Here is an 18,089-nt window from a genome sequence, read left to right on the forward strand (position 1 = left end):
CACATATTTACTCCTGTTCCACCTCCGCACTAATGCACTAACATTTGGCTAAGAGAAAATATGTTGAGTACTCTGCGTTAAAGAATTTCACTCCTCATGTGAAATGCCTCCATGCTGCTGCTACAGTTTGTGCAAGCACAAAAAAAAAAAAAAGAAAAAAAAAGCTGCCTGTGACGAACCTCCTTAGCAGACGGAGACAAGGCAAAGAGTTCTCTGGTAAAAGACCTCCTCCCTGAGGGGGTATATTTATATCTTTCAGCTCTAGAGTAATCCTTACACTCCTCACCAATCAGCCCTCTTGCTTTTACAATGTATGGAGGTGTACTAAATCAAATCCCCCTAGCTCTGCACAATGATGATTAGCTATAATACCCTCCTCCAGCAGTCATTATCCAGGGGACTCCACAGCCCACACTGTATCCCCCCAGGACAAAAAATAAATACGGATCAACTTAATATTGCCTGTCTCCCCATTGTGATTAATTACATTCACTCATCAATTATGAGAAGACAAATCCCCCAGTGGACAGACATGTTAGTATAATGATTACACAACAGAATGGAGAGGAGACAGAAATAAAATTTGAATGAGAACTGCAAAAGCTTGCGTTGATCACTCATCTTACATGCTTAAAAAGAAATCAAGAACCTGTTCTGGGTGCTTAAAGATGATGGGCTTCATTACACTGATGGCCCAGTTTGCTAGGAAGTATATTCCAGCATTGCATATTAATACTGTATAAATGTATAAGACCTGAAAGGTGCATCAAGAGAAATACACAAGTAGACTAAATTTGAAGGTGATGATGGTTGTGTCTCTGTCCGCTTCTCACCGGTTCAGTAAATTCAGGGATAGCAGCACGGTAGGTGAGTGGGTTGCAGTCGCGGGTGTTGTTCACCAAAATACAAGGCAGAAACATGGGACCCAGGTCATCTCCATCCAAGATATCCACAGTCAGAGTTGTGGTAGCGGAGAGTCTGTTTGGTGGGTATGGAGCTCGGTCCTGGTGGGAGAAAATAGAAATTAACTCCTCAACTTTGAGCCAAACAATTCCTTTAACATACAAAAAAATAAATAAAAAAATTCAATGTCCATCATCTTCTGCCCAATCCACTTCAAGCTGATGCCGTGTTCTGCTTCGCTCTACAGCCGTCATTTGTGAAGTAATGTGAGGTCAAATGGTGCCAAGTTTGGCGTGGTTTACTGATCTTATGATGTAAAACTTACATTTCAACAATGATATCATTGCTCATTGTCTGTCAAACGTTTTGTTGAGGAAAACAACTCAGAGAAAACAACCAGGAACAGAGCTGTTCCCAAGAAAGCTTCCCTGTTGAAATAAATCTACTTCGCAGCAGGAGATAAAAAAAAAAAAGTCTAATCAGCACAGCTTTTCAAAGATTTACATTTTCACTGTAAAATGAACCCTTCACACAAGTGGAGCAGATATTGATCATATTACTTCCTTGCATTCTGTAATTTGACAAGTACATGTCAGATTCAACAGTTTAGTCAGGTAACCATTGCCAGCTAAGAAGAGAGACAGGTAAAAGAAGCTGAATGCTAAATTAATATCAGTGGCGCTGAGCAGCTGTCTATTCTTCTGAAAATATTGACGAGCACAAAGCGTAAGGAAAGTATAATGATGCTTTCCGTCTCCCTCAGGAATCAGAGATGGGAGTAATGTCCCATCCCAATAGATATCGTTCCAGCTGCAAGACAGAAAACCAATGCGTTCAGTTTGTTGCTGAACTAAAAGACCGGGCTTGCTACTATTACTGTGAAACTATAAGATGACAACAACGTTGCACAAAGGCTGTATTGATTGACCATAACACAATCACTGCATAATGTTTTCATAAATAGAAATCATCCTCTTCATTGCTTGTTTCTGAGTGATTTAATGAGGTGAAAACTGAAAAGAGCTGTCGAATATCATCATCATGTGGGGAACGGGACACAAAAATGACTTTTTAGCATGCAGCTTGGTTTTGCAAACATTTCTGCGTTTCTTTGTTTGAAGCCAAACAAAGAAGTGCATAAAAACAAAGTAAGAGAAAACATCATGACCACACTTTTTTCTTCCACCAATTAATATCTCTGCTACACCAACAGCCAGCTTCATTAGCGATGGTCTTTTGCAGCTCACCCTCCTTGTGGAGCATGTGGATCACTGCTCAAAAACTTGAGCTGAACAATTGAAATGCACTTTTTGAATATATTCTAATTTATTGAGATGCACCAGTCAGCCACAGCTGAGGAAGACATCTTGAATATCACAAAACAACTGTATTCAAAAGTACCTGCAAGCATAAAAGTTAGTTCACTTACACTGGCTTGGACCAATACCAGGTAGCGAGTTTTGTCCTCGTAGTTTAGCCTCTCAGCCAGGAGAATAATTCCTGAAAGTGTGTTCCCAACCCTTACTGTGTTGTTAGATACCTTAAAATGAAAAAAAGAAAGCAAAGTAGGGTGATAAATCAAGAAATTCTGATGAAATTACAGTAAAAGGTCCTTAATCTGCTCTAACTTGCCCATGTACCGGATCACTGGGATTGTAAAGGATGCTGTATTCTATATGTCCATTGGGCCCGTCATCAATGTCTGTCGCACCATTATTTCCTGAAAAGCCGGTGAAAATGGTAGTTCCAACTGGCGTGAGCTGAAAAAAAAAAAAAAGTGGGAGAAAAGAAAAGGGAGAAAAAAAAATCAGCTCATGAAGCTTCCTCTGGGCAGAACATGAGCTTACAGGAGAGCTATCTTATTCAACCGGCACTATTGCCACTCTATCCCATTAATACAGAAAAATAAAAATAAAAAAAAAGGGAAATGTAGCAGTCAGCAGCAGTCTGAAGGCTTTCGTGCGCCACTGACAGAATAACAAAACCTAAGTATGAGAACCACTGCTGTTCCCCAGAGCCCTGAGCAAAGTCCACAGGACCAGGCAGCAGGCAAGAAATGTTGTTCAGGGAAGTTGACAGCAATGTAGAATGACTCACTATACTGTTGGGGTAGCTGCAGATGGCAACATTAACAAAGTGTGACAGAAATTTTGAACTTGCAATGCACAAAAGCACTGTGAGCAGTAACAACTGCAGAGCTCTGCAGGGAGCTATATTTGATCTCAAAAACATGACTTCAAAGACTAAAGATTCACTTTCTAACTACTAGTTATATCAGCAGGTCAAAATGTGCTGAAAAAGTACTGCTAGTAGAACATGCATATTTACAATATGAGAAGAAGCTCCTGTAGTGCACATCGCTAATGTGCACAATACAATTTTTTTCCAAATGACGTGTCCATGACCAAAACTAGAAAAAAAAATAAAAATAAAAATATTTGCATGAAAGGAAATTAACTAACAAAATCAGATGAACACAGGTGCATCTCCATGAATTAGAATATTATCAGAAGTTAATTTATTTCTCAATGTAAAAAAAAAATCTCAGTTTAATTAAGTCCAGAATGGCATGATTATTTTTTGTGTTTATTTCCAATAATTTTAATTATTGTTGTTTTTATTTCTAATAAAACCCTATGTTAAGTAAAATTACCAAAGGTCTAAATGAAACAAAATTTAGTAAAGAAAATTCCATATTACTGTAAGTGTTAAAGACTCAATATTTGGTTGGATTTCTTTTTTTTATTTTGACAATACTTTATAAATACTACCTAATGTTTTAGAGGTCAACCAAGCAAAGTAATACCTTCATCCTTTGATCAAATGTTGGTGCTTTCCTCTTAAGACAAAATTTTTTTTCTTTTATTTTTCTAAAACCACTGTTTCTTTCTTCCATCCAACTTTCTCTTTACACATAACTCTGTGAACATTTTAGCAACCACCTTTTCTTAGAGGGTTTCAATGACAGTTTGCTGGACAGTTGTTGAGCCAGCAGTCTTCCCCATAGCGGCGTAAGCCATAACAAATACAAATATTTGTTTTCGTTTGTTTTGCATGACACTGACAACTGAGAAAACACTGAGAAAGTGAATTTTGTATTTTTGATGAGATGTGTATTGTCTTATTGGTCCATACAATATAAACAATTTACACTTTGAAGTGCATATAGAAATAAATTAATTTTAGAATGGTCGCCCAGTTCATCGGGCTCCATCTGTATCCATGCAAATTAGTAACATTTTTATCTTTTAAAGGAAACCATAGATATTTGAGCATGTTGTTAGATTTTTATGTAAAATTCTGTTTCTTCAGACTTGACATTTCTCTATTCAATAATCAATTGACACCAGCAGGTTAAGGTAAGAAGCACCCAGTGTATGCTGAAATTTAAAATTCTCTGACAAACTAAAAAAAAATAATTAAAAAGACACTTCTGGCCAACGGCAATATAAATGTAGTACATTATTCCTGGATCCTTTCCAAGAACTCCATGTCTGAGCTGAAACAAATTTATTGGACAGATTTTAAAGCAAAAATCGGTGCACTGTTTGTGCATATTGTTTTGTTTATTTATTTAGGTTTATTGGAATATGTCCATGCATGCAGAGCAAGAACTGCTCTGTTACCTCGTTTATAGAAACGTAGTAGCGCGGCTGCTGAAACTGGGGGCTGTTGTCATTCTTGTCCCTCACAACAATTCGAACTTCGTGTAAAATAACCGTACCAACCAGCTGATTGGTGCATTGGACCTGAACCACAATCGTTGTGATGTAATTAGGTGGCTGCAAGACAGGAAAGAAAGAAAAAAAAAACATTTTTAGTTGTTGCACTGATCTGATTTGTTGTTCTTGGCAAGAAAATTTATTTCATGATGAAATATTGTCATATTTTCTTAGATTGTTAACTGTAAACACAAACCACGTCTCTAGAATCCAGAAGAGACCACTGAGAGTCCCAAATTATTTTAAAATATTTCTGGTGGAAACGATGCTCTGTTAGGATATGAATAGGAAGCATTAGCCTGTTATATTAACAACAGTACTTGTCAGCCATAATGTAAACTTAGCAACAGAGGTTAATGTGCCCTTTAATTAATGCATCAAGCTATATCTCAACCTATCCTCTTCATTTGTAGTGCAAAACGTCTCATGTGTTGTAATTTCTCCTATTGATCTTACGGAGCGTTCCCATCAATAGCGTAACATAAAAGCCACCTCACTGCACTTAGTGCATTTAATCTAACCACTTGCCTTTAAAATGGCCTTTAATGTGCTAACCACTTTGCTTCCATCTCTCACATTCTAAACTGGTCCATTCAGCCTGATCTATATGAACAGCATTTTTTTATGTGCACCAACGAAAGATTAACCAAGTATATTATCCGAGATGCAGGTAATGCATATTGGTCTGCATGAAGTCGTCCAATGACTGTCAACTTATTACAGTAATTATCTAATTCTAGGCAGAAAATACTCTCAATTACCACTAATTCTGTTGTAAAATCTTTATGCCTTGCTGCAAAAACAAACAGCAGGCAAATGCAATAAAGACTAATAAATAAAAAACTTTCCAATTTTAAAGAACTGAGAATGACTATTATTGTTTCAAACAGATTAAAAAGGTAAATGAAAACGTATACGTCTCAGAAATGAAATGTTTGTGTCTTGACAATTTTTTCACCACTCCTGTACTCACATCTCTGTCCAGGATGCGTCCGGTGCTGTTGAGGTAAAGTCTCTGCCGCGCTGGTTCCAGTATAACCCAGTAATCATAGTTGTCAAGTAGAATCAGAGAGATGGTTCTGCCTGGGTCCTGGGCCCTGCCATTAATTTCCATGTTTTCCACCAAAACCGTACCTGTTCACACAGAAATTTACCCTTTTAATGCAAGACACTTCACTTTTGCCGTTTTATTTGAGGACCTGCTGATCAGTGAATATGTCGGCAGGACACCAACGGCAATGCAGTTCATATCCATTTATTTATACAGCCCAAAGTCACAACAAATGTCATCTCAATGCTCTTTACAACACAAGCAAGACAAATTCATATAATCAAACCAATACAACAAAATCAAATTCAACCATAATTATTATTACATAATAACATAGTTGCCACAGGCAATTGTGCGGCAACAGTGGAAAATTTACCAACACTTTCGTCGGGCGCTTTTAAATATGGGTGAAGAGTTATAGTAATTTAGCTTCAGTCATTTTTAAACTAGAAAAGTAGCAGTATTTATGTGTTGTATTTTATCGCTGTAACATTTCCATAAAGGAAAATAATTGTACAACATTTTGGTAAACTTCGCAAAGAAAACCTTGAGGATTAATATTAAGTATTATATTAAGGAAATATTAAGATTCATCTCGTATGATCGTTCAGAGACTGAAGTTATATGTCTTCCAAGTCCTTGAAGATGTTGCTAATATTTTTTTATTTATTTTTTTACATTATACACTTAGAATTAATTAAGTACCAATGCTTGTAGGCTTTTTTGTTTACAAACTTTATCTGTTTATTACAGAATCCTAGGCTTTAAATTACCTGTCCATCACAGGAGGACTTATGTTGTTAACTTACTAAAGAGTAAAGCCACTGGTTATTTTCTGTTATAATGTGATGCTCCATTTTAAAACACGCATCTTGGTTTTATTGCTATTTATTTAAAAAAAATAGCAATTCAAATTATTATTTAAAATAATGGATATGTTAGTTTTGGAATAATATAAATCAGTAGTAATTGCTATGTATATATAAAAAACATACACAGATCTTTCAACATAGCAGCCTCCCTTACACAGGACAAAATTGTGTCTTGTAAACATTGCTTATTGAAAAACATTAACACAGTGAGTCATTCTGACTCACTGTGTTTACCCACTCCCTAAAGCCTCCATAGGATTGATAAGTGGTGCCTTTCAACAAACTTATTTTAGGACACATAGCTCACAATAGTAGATGGGTCTCAAGACTTCTTTAAGATTAACTCAAAGGTTATGATTATGATAAATGTTCATAGCTTTGTCTTTTATCTGCAAATAATTATTTTCACATCAGTATTCTGGACCCAACACTGCTAACATCAAAAAAATATGTGAATTTCTTGAATTCCAGGTAGACCAATTGGAAATAAGGATTGGTTCTCTGAAACAGGGGCCAGCAGTAAATTTTCCCTGGCTCTTTTCCGTTCAAGTCATGAGTTCTTTTATTTACGCACTGAATTCAGGTTAATAAAGTGCTACTGAAAATACCAAATTTAGAAGTTATATTCAAACTGACTTCCAGCAGTGTCTCAATGAAAATTTAATGCCATGTGTAAACAGAGGGATGGTATAGTGAAAGTCTTCTGTCAGTGTAACTTAAATATAAAAAGCCTGTCCACGGCTGTTTGTGTTTTGATCATCTCTCGGCTCATTAGTTCTTTTTTGTTTCCTGTTCTCCATATTGTGGTTTAGTCTCTTCTGCTTCTGTTTGTCCTTATAGCTTTTTGTTAGACCCTCTAAATTTCCATTAAGTTTCTCTTGTATTCAATCTTCATCCTTTCCCCAGTTCACTGCTTTCATGACTCACTCATCACATCCCCACAGTATTTAACCTCCTTGGTTTCTTTCTCTCACTGCTGGATTTAACTTTTGCTCCTGTTCTGGTTTCCCAGAGGATTTTTGATGCGTCTCTAACTTTTCTGCTATTATAACTATAATTCTCCACTCCATCGTGCATCCATCAATTCTCTTTTTGTTGCGGTCATTTCAGTCGTGCTAAATAAAAAAAATATATATAATATGTCCTGTCGCTGTTTGGGTCCTTAACATGCACTGAACACATATTCCATGCATCCAGTCATTTTAAGAACGCCTATTTGTCCACTGAAAACAATCAGTTAATGGAATCGGATCGGACCAAACTTAGAAGCTGGACGCAATGCTGTTAGCACCTAGCATTCATCAACAACTCATAAACGGAAGTGAGAACGTTGCGCTAAGAAGTAAAACATTATTCAACGAAGCTTTGAGGCAGATAATTTGCCCCGAGAATTTTAATAATCGAGGTACTCAAATCCTTTAAGGAATTGTGAAAGCCCCATTTCATAATGTATTATCTTGCTGTTAGTAGACATCAAATGATGCATTCACTGTTGTCAAAAGGATGGACATATTTTGCAGTGATACTCAGACAGGCTACAGGGTTTGACTTTTTTTTTTTTGCATGGTACTAAGTGGCAACACCGTCAATTCAAGTCAGAGTAGGTTAATGCTTTTATACCAAATTCTGACACTACCATCTGAAAATGGATAAAATTGACTCACTGGACCAGGTAACACTTTAAAAATGTCCAATCTTTCACAGTTCAAGTTTTTGTCAGCTCAAAGATGATATTCTGCATACTTTTATGAACATTCTCAGAGATGGTTGTGCATGAGAATCCCAGGAGATCAGCACTTTTTGAAATATTTAGCCCACCCAGCTGGCGCCAGCAACATCACCACATTCAAAGTCATTTTATTCATTCTTTTGACCATGCTGTAGCTCGATTTGATCAAGTTGCAGCCACCGCACTGAAATGCTTAAATATATTCAGTTACTACCATGTTATTGGCTGATTTGCTACTTGTGCAAACAAACACTTTGATGTATGCACTAAGATCTAAAATGATGTGCAAGTTTACAATCTGAAAAAATAAGTCCCCACAGGCTGAACTAATCTACCGCCTGTAAAACAGAGGATGCTGTTGTTTTTAATGTGTTTTTTTAATTGCAGACTTTAACATCTTGTGCTTCATAATTTCATAAAGCAGGTCTAACCATCAAGTCATTAGTCACTCTGACTCAGATCCTCAAGAAGGAGCACAGATGGTGGCGTGATGGACGCTCCCGCATTATAATTTAAAATCCCACGACTGCATTTTTATGCTTTTATTAATGACAGAGCTCCTTGTTTCAAGTAGTCAAGATTTGATGCATCTCTGCATGTTGTGATTGCAAGAACCAGTAATTATCTTTATCACTTGGACTCAACTGCATCTGAAAAATGGTTCTTCTGAAAATTTAATTTAAAAGTCAAAAGCGCCCCACGTTGTAAGTTCATTAATCTAAAACGCAGCTTTACATAAATATGACTGCCTCGGTAGCTTTAGAGGAAAACTACGTCTTTTTTTTTCTCTCAAAGTCTAAGGTTGTAAATTAGAAGGCTGCTATTACAAAGGAAGGGAGAGAAACTCTTATTTCTCAAGTTAATTGAACAACAGTTTACCTGCTTTGACAGGCAATTCTACCACAGTTTTGGCTACATCCTATCCCTGTTGTCCTCATCCTGGTCTGTTTGGTTTTCTCTTGTCAAACATGGTTTTGTCCTATGTGCTGCTTTTATTTTAGGCAACACTTTATTTGAAGGGGGGTAAATAAGACTGTCATGACACTGTCATAAACATGACATAACACCTGTCATGAACATGAATATTTATGACTGTTGTCATAAAACATCATTCGGTAAATTATGACACTTTTAATACAAAGTTGACATTGTTCAAAATGTCTTTGTTATGACAACTTGACATTAACCAAGAAATCATTACTGTTTAAACTTTACCTTTAATAACATAAAGTTACCTAATTTTTTAAAGTGCAATCAGTAATACTTTTAGAACAAATTTATATCAGTATGGTCTTATTGTACGATAATTCTAGAATTAAATAGTGATAAAAAAAGGAGAGGAGAGACAAAAACAGAGGAAAAAAATCTAAATCTGCACATTAAACAATATAAGGTAATTTCAGTGAACGTCTTGCTGCAACTCATTGTATAAAGAAACCAAAAAGACAAAAACGAATATGAGAAAGAATAAATTAATGAACTACACATGAAATAGTTGAAGGACAAACTGTGTACTCACTTTATGTGCTGTTAAACCCGCAGGTATGGAAATGTAAGTCTGTTTGTCAGTCGAGAGGGCAAATGGTTCAGCAAAGTTTGTGTTTAATTGTTTAATTTTAGTTAAGACATATTTAATTAAGTTCCCTTTCTCTAAGTCGTGTGTGACTGCTGTTCCTCAGGCATGCACTCAAACACTAACAATACAAACTTTCACCAGCTGTCAAGGGACCTGGGAAGCAATATTAAAAAAGGAAATTTGGATTCTGTTCAACCAAATGGGGAAAGATGTAATATTGTTGCCATCTTACCACTTAAAATGCTTTGTCACATGTAATTACATACCTATTTCAGTATTCCAATACTGATCATGCCACAATGAAGAAGCCGTCAGTCAGCAATATTTGAAGGTATAGCTACTGTACTTATGCCGTAGATCATCAGCAAAATGTCAAAATACTCTTTATGAATGAATATTTTAAATTAAAAATTTAAAAAAGTATTAGAAGAAGAAGGCTAAAATTGTGTTTGGTTATTTTATTTTATTTTTTTCTTTAGACAAAAATGCTCCTTGGCATTAAATCTTTTACTGTTGGAAATCCTGTTAAGTTTAGTCAAAGACTGTGAAGATAAAAAAAACTGGCCCTAGATGCAGAATGTGATCTTGATATCTTCCTACATAGAGTCTTGCCTTCAACACTAACAGGTCTTGCTTTTCCGTGAGGGAGAATCTATCCCACACCAGCAAACTACTTTCACCAAAAGCTGTGAGGCATTGGCAGAGAGGATTAGGCAAACCCACAAGTCACAGATTCAACTCTGCTGCTCATCTCAGGGATGTGTTTTTATTACAAAACTGCTCAGTGTAAGGGGAAATAAACAGGTCTTCCAACAGCACCAGATCTAATGCTAAAAAGCTTAAATAGAAGAAAAGTGAAAGTGACCAGGCAGAAATATCTTTACTTTGTGGACAAGATTTATATTCATTGCACATATAGTCATACTTTCCAAGCATTTACTTATTTTCTTTTTAAAAGATTGCGCTTTTTAAAATGCTGATATTGATTATTTAATCACAGAAAAAATGACATGTTAAAAAAATTATACATTTAAACACACTGTGGAATGCAAATCTACATGCATTTGTGTATTTTAATTAGTAAATATTAAATGTCCAATTGCAAGTAAATGAAGTACATAATGATCTGCGGACTAGTAGAGCTCACGTGTTTTGTCAATGGAGGGGAGCAAGTGAGGAGCATTAAATGAATGGGTTATGCTGGTAACAGGGGTGGAAGTACATTGATCTCTGCTTCGGGGAGTAAATTTCACCTTATTGTTACAACTGAGGGCCAACTTTTAAAATCTCAAAGGTGAAGGTTATCTGAAACCGTAACTCCACTGGTTTTTCACTTCTTTTGTTACTGGCTTTGGTTGAGACTGAATGATGGCTCTCCATAAAATGTGTGCTCCATAAAAGTGTAGATGGTGTAAAATGACTAAAACGCTGCGACACAAAGAGAGCCTGAATACTTCTAAATATAGAACTAAATGACGGAAATCCTATTCTGTGAAATAACTTTCCTTTCTTTCACTTTTTCCAGACATAGGTGCTGATTTAGTAGAGTGCAAAGTGTAAAGCCTCTGGTTTATGAGCCTTCAGACGCGTCGCATATAACCTCATCTTGACCTGTAGTTTGGTGAACCAACCATAGCATGGGGAAAAAAAAGCCACACCATTCCAGACTTAACAAAATCATGGTAGAAATTGATTTTCATCATGCAAATCTTGTCTTCCTATTGACATTTATGTAGTAATTACTCAAAATTTATTGGAATTAAACATGTACTTATTGTGTCAAATTGATGTTTGATGAAAATAAACACGAATACTCATGATTAATTAATGGCAAACACTTTACACACAGGATAGACTCAGAAGGACTGAATACTTTTGCACACTGCACTTTTCATTTTTTTATTTTTATAAAACGTTTTGAATCATTTTTTTTCCACTCCACAATTGTATACAACTTTGTGTTCATCTTTCACGTTTCACAAAACATGGAAAAGTTCAAGGGGTATGAATATTTCTGCAAGCCACTGTATGAGTTTCACTAGAAAAAAAAAAAAAAAGCATGCGACGTATCCAAGGTTACGTACAATGGTTTACAGGCACCTTTGGTAGATCAGCAAACTTACCCTAAAATCTTAAAGCCATTTAAACAGGTCAAAACCCTCAAGCAGTAAACACGTAGTCTTGGAACAGGAGATATTCATTTTCTCCACATAGTTTAGGAGAGTGCTGGGATGAACAGAAAAGTTGTTTGAATTGCTATATTGAAAATGTTAACCCAGCTGTTTGGAACTAGTGCAATATTTTTGTTGTTTGTTTTGTTTCTTGAGAACTGAGCAAATTACTGTTAAAAAATAGTTCATCCTGTGTCAGCATGTGTTAATAAATATCTGCATAAGAAATAAAATTTCTCCAAAGCTCAGATTTCAAGAAATAAAGCTTCATAGCTTTGGCACGATTCTAATTTATAACCAACTGAGGTTTCATTAATAATAAATAAGGTTTTGCTAAGACGGAAGGCAAGATGGTCATACAGCGGCCATCTCCTTTAAGCACATACTTGTGCAAATAACAAGAGACCCAGAACAAATGGTTTTGAATGTGTTTTTGCGACAAATATTTATGGGAATAGCAAAACTTCTACAGAGCAAAGAAATGCCATTTCATTTTTATTGCAACAAAAAGAATTGGCTTTCAAAGATCTGGCTCAATTAATTTCCAGTCTGTAACTGATAAAAAATATCTGACCAAAGATTCTGTCTAAACGTATATAGTCACAGTTGAGTGTGGACAAAATGAGAAACATTTTTTTTCAACAGAGTGGCAGTATGTTTGCAGTTATACAGCAAGACTAATAATACAAGGAATTCAAAAATGCAGCTTGCTCAAAGACGAGAAAAAAAGGCACGGTTTAATTGAAAATATTCTTAATATTGCCAAGACATTAATAGAAACTTGTTGAGCAAAGCAAGCTTTATGAAGACATGAGAGATAACGCTGCCGCTTGTGCTCAAATATCCAAAGAATCACTCTCTTTGAGCTTAGGTGACACAGTGTCATGATACACTTATGAGTATTTCAGACTTAATCCGTATATATGGCAAAAGATACCATGGGAGGGTGGGGAGTGAATCGGTTACAAAACACTGATTTTGTGGCAACGGGGTTACTGCTGTGCATGCAGAATCTAATTTACGACCTTTACCACAACTGCAATCCAAACACAAGTGTAATCTGCTTTGTGGAAAACCCTCACTCACGAACAGAAGGCATCACCTGACTGTGCCTTTTATATTCATTCCGCCCTCATTTGTAACTAGATTAAAAAAAGGGAGAACGCAGAGATGAAAAAAGATGGATGCACACAACAATAAGCCCCTAACCAGTGAACCACCAACCAGCATTCTATGAACGAATCCTATTCATGAGTCACCGCCATTTTTACCTTCAACTGAATCACTATAAGAAGGTAATGATGGTTATGCCATATGCTTGTAAATTTGACAAGACTACACACTTGATTTCCAACTGTCAGACATACAGATTTACTTAATCAAGTTGCATGACATCTTTGACACAGCATAGTTGAGAGCTAATGTACACTAGAGCTACTACACTGATATGGGAAAAAGTTTTCACTCTGTCAAATCGAACTAGCATAGCTTTTAAGATGGCTGCACATGGTTCCTTTTGTACATGCAGACAATCAAAGGTAAAATTACAATTACATCAGACTCATGTTTGGAGGTTGTCATGTAAAATCTACTTTTCTGAGCTTTGTGTGGTGCCACAAAGTTTTGTGTTTTTTTTACAATATACCTGAAATCTTCATAAATATCTCACCACAATGCCAATTAAATTGAGAGCAAAAATATATATTTTGTTTGTATTTTTTCTGGTTTGAAAGACATAGCCCTCCCTAGCCCTAACCTGCACTGGAGATAACATTATTAGCACCTGAACAGCATTAGGTAGATTGAGGCAATGGATAGATTTTTGTTAAGGATGCAAATATCGGAGATGTGTAGCACTTTCTAAGGTCTCTAACACTTTCTTTTGCATTCAGTAACAGCAAAATTAGACTTTTAAGTTTCCAAGTGGCCAAGGACCGGTCTTTGCCAAACTGGTCAGTTTTGGTAACAAACCCATTGTCAGTACAGCTTTAATGCAATCTCTAATGGCCAATACATCAATGACTGTTATATATATTTAGTGAGCAAGGGGATTTTCCAGCCAAAGAAAACATCTGGCTCCTGCCAGCTATATGCTCCCACAGACCATCTAGTTCGTACTGTACTCAGTTCTGCGGCTGGTCTTGGAGGCATAGAGCAAACACAGCAAGAAGCTGTGTTCTGCCCATACTCATACAGCTGCTCACCACACCAGGATTCATAGCAGCAAAGGCATTTCAGAGGAGACTGACAGATTAGTCAGAAGTGATCCAGTTGACCCTGAGTCAAGTCATGCAACCTGTGTCGAATAGCATTATATACATTTCAGCCAGACTCTTTAGATTCCAAACAAACACCATGAAAATGGATGATATCAGGCCAGTCCCTAAATAACTACAGTGTGCATCAGAGAATACATTTAAAAATATTGCAATTGGTCTGTAAAACATTAAACAGTCTAGGACCAAATTACATTTCTGAGTTGCATGTTAAGTACGAACCAGCTCTCAGGACTTCAGAGAACCAGAACTAAACAAGCTGAGATTTCTATAAACTAATACAAGTGAATGTGTTTTGATTAGCAATGGGAAAAAAAAAAAAAACTAGTTTTGAAATACAAATGATGCCTGAATTTCACACACAATACATGCATTCACTGAGAATTTAACTAGTATTACTACAACAAATCAGTAGTAAATCAAAAATCCAACATATGTTTAGAGGATATTAACGTATTTTTTCTCATTCTTCTTTCAAGGTTAAAAGCTGAGTGAGAAAAGATTTCAGTTTTTCAGTTGGTCTGTGACAGTGCAGCGTAGAGAAAGCGTGAGCCATCTTTCTGCTCTGCAGTCTCTTCACGTACGAGGAAACGGAGGCTGCAGTAAAACAAAACCAGGATTCCCTAAGAGAGACGTGAATAAAAAAAGCATATGCTATTATGACACTATTAATCTAACATGACAGTCCTACTATATTCTGGGAGAAACCAGCTGAATAAGATAGTAAGGGTGGTGAGCTCACACTGGCAGCACCACTCATAAAAAAATCCATTGCTGCCTCCTGCCAGCGATACAAGAAAAATCTGCTAAGAGAACGACAATATTGCCCAGTGAGCAAAGTACAAACCATTTATGTAGCATATTGTGACTTTGATTCCTTGATCACACATAAACATATTAAATTAGATTAAGCATTTTGAGACAGATAAGATTTACATCTCAAAAGCCGCTTTTTCCCATTCCTGTTTATACGCCCAAACAATCCAAGCATTCTCATGCAGATAATAATGCAGCGCATTGTAACACATGAACGGCCTGTTTTAAAGGGATAATGAGGATAAACAACAAGTGATTTACAACATGAACAGAGGTAATTATGCTCTCTGTTGATCTCCACAATATACTGTAATTGCTGCATATGAATGCACATTAAGATGTAAAACATGCTGTTCACATCCAGAGAAAGAAACAGCCCCAAACACTTCATGGAATCCTATTTAAAACATGCAGAGATACAAGTAGTAGCGGTTATGGTCAGTTAAAAATATATTGTTGTACATGTATAGCATGCATTGTTATGCATGTACTCTCCCATTATATCAAACTGAGCAATACATCAATCTCTCAGCTTTTGTCTTTAATTCACAAGAAGCAGGTGTACACTAATCCAACTTGTATATTGACAACCAGTAAGTCGGCAAAATGATAGATTTATAAGATACTTATTTAAAACAGACCAAGGCCCACTGAGAAAGTGTTGCAACTTCAGACATCTGCAGAAAAGTATTTTAAAAGGTAAAATCCTTATACTACAGCACATTCCTGGTGACGCATCGGTCTTTAACTCAATGAAACCACAGTTGAACATAAAGAAGCACAAACCCAGGCTAAATAAGGCAGGCTTGCAGTCCAGGCAGTGCAACTTACTGTATAGGTAACAGATAGATTAATATACATTTTAATGATCAATGATTTATTAAACTGAATATTTTATCTAAAGCTATGAGAACTCTATTTGCTGGATATTCTCTCTCAGAATAGGATCCGGACTCAGATCAGTACAGGTGCATCTACAGTCATGGAAAAAGAAAGCTGACTCTCTGCCAAGTCGACAGTTTTATTCATCACGACTTAATAAAAATGCTGTCAGCTGTGAAGCAACTTTTGCGGGATATCAGTCTTGGAAAGAGTTATGTGGTCACTTCCAAACAATTTGAAGTGCTTCACTGCAAAGCAACACAAATTAGTTCAGATAAATTAGTGCTATATTTATCCAACGCATATACTATGCACCATGTGTGGTGGCAACATAAATCTAAGTCCTTGAAAAGGCTTGTCATCCATTTGTTTAAGTTTTTGTTCTGATTGTAGATATACTGAGGTTTTTCTTTGAGTAGCTATTTTCTTTAAGCCATTTCGAGACATACAAGATCAAAACACATCTCTCTTACTTGAATGACATTGGTACGTTTTGACAATAATAATAGCTTATAGCATTCTACTAGCCTTACAAGAAGAAAGAGCATTTGATATGCTAGGAGTGAGTTGTAGAAATATTATCCCCACTACAGAATGCAAGGCATTAAGACAAACTGCAACATATGTTTTGAGGGCATTGTTGGTCTTTATGGGTTAATTGGATAATAATGTACAAAGCACATGTATAAACCTTGAGTCTTGCCAATCTCATTAACTACCACAGATTTATATGCAGTTTGTCAAAATAGCTCCTGGAATACCTAAATGGTTTTTGAAGTGCATCAAAAAAATTAGACCGGCAGTTTCGGTTGGTTCATTACAAAAGAGCTCATTTCATGACACCACGCTAAAAATGTATCAAGATTTTTTCACCAGCTTAGCAAACATTTTGCTGATCAAGGTTTATGATTATCAATGCCACACGGTGGGTGACTGATGGTGTCGAGACTCTCCTCCTCCTGGCTCTGACTGGTTGTTTCTAGTTAGCATGGGAGACGGTAGAGGAGGTCGATTTTTTCAGATACCATTCATTCATTCACAGCATAGTGGCAGTTTCAACAAATAGGTAAAAACAATATATTTTTTTATAAAAGTTACATACTGCTGCTGAAAGCTGATGAATAACTAAATATTTATGAAGGATGTTACTTGCTTCAAAGTGGAACTCAAAAATACTAACATTATGTGGTAGATGCAGTTGCACCAGGAGGAGACCCATTGAAAGACCCAGGACATGGATGGACAGATTGATGGGTGGATGGATAGATGGATGGATAAATGGATGGATGACAGATGATGTAAGTCACTGCATTAGTAAATGTGAATCTGTTACATGGACGATAAAAAAAATAGTAACTCCATCAGTCATTGAGATTGAATTTTCTTTTCTCATCAGACTAACTTGAATATTAGTTTTTTTTTTTTTTAAAGAGGTTCTACCTTGGCAGCATACTCAATACAGGTATTCAAAATCAACCTCCTTTTTTCTAAAGCCAATAGGCATAGTTCTGATTGTATGTGAACTGGTGCTGGGCAATTTGAAAAGGACTGAGAGGATGTGTGTATGCTCCATCCTCACACAACACTTGATACGAATCATAAATTTACCCTGACAAGATAAAAGCAAGAACTCAGCATCCTAATTTATGGCCACAATGATTTCCCTTTGCTCCCCTAACAAGCTCTCTGTCAATAAAAGGATATACACCCACCCTCTTTATTTTTCCCTTCTCACTCCATATATATATGTAACTCCTACAGCACAATGAGATAAAAAACCTTCTGAATCAAATTAAATGCTTTAATACACCAAAGGAGTATATACAAATGCTGTTCTTTTTATCCCAACTCCTGAAGGGAGTGAGACTTCATATGTGGTGTATGGCACCTGTCGGCCGGTCTGCAGATGTACCGGTTAAGATAAATTAAACATGTTACGCACGATTTGAGCAACCGACTTGCAGTGCCCTGGTGGTTTTGCTTTTTCTAAAGTGAAAACCTCCCAGAATAATAAACAAAAACAGCCAAGTTGAAATAAAAAATAAGAAGGTAATGGTTTTTGATCTCTAATGGTAGAACCATTCCCTTAAC

At 36.3% G+C, this 18,089-nt stretch overlaps 1 protein-coding gene across 1 annotated transcript in view; it reads right to left on the reverse strand.

The window, feature by feature from the left end:
• LOC103476800 (protocadherin-15) overlaps positions 1-18,089 on the reverse strand; it is a 196,269-nt gene that overhangs the window by 90,223 nt on the left and 87,957 nt on the right. Inside the window, exons 5-9 of the mRNA XM_081616011.1 lie at positions 5,599-5,759; positions 4,530-4,685; positions 2,544-2,663; positions 2,333-2,443; positions 834-1,004 (exon numbers count right to left, since the gene is read on the reverse strand). Coding sequence (XP_081472137.1) covers positions 834-1,004; positions 2,333-2,443; positions 2,544-2,663; positions 4,530-4,685; positions 5,599-5,759 — 719 coding nt within the window. The remainder of the gene's footprint in view (positions 1-833; positions 1,005-2,332; positions 2,444-2,543; positions 2,664-4,529; positions 4,686-5,598; positions 5,760-18,089) is intronic.

This window comes from Poecilia reticulata, chromosome 15, assembly GCF_904066995.2.
Source record: "Poecilia reticulata chromosome 15, P_reticulata-male-v2, whole genome shotgun sequence".
Lineage (NCBI taxonomy): Eukaryota > Metazoa > Chordata > Actinopteri > Cyprinodontiformes > Poeciliidae > Poecilia > Poecilia reticulata.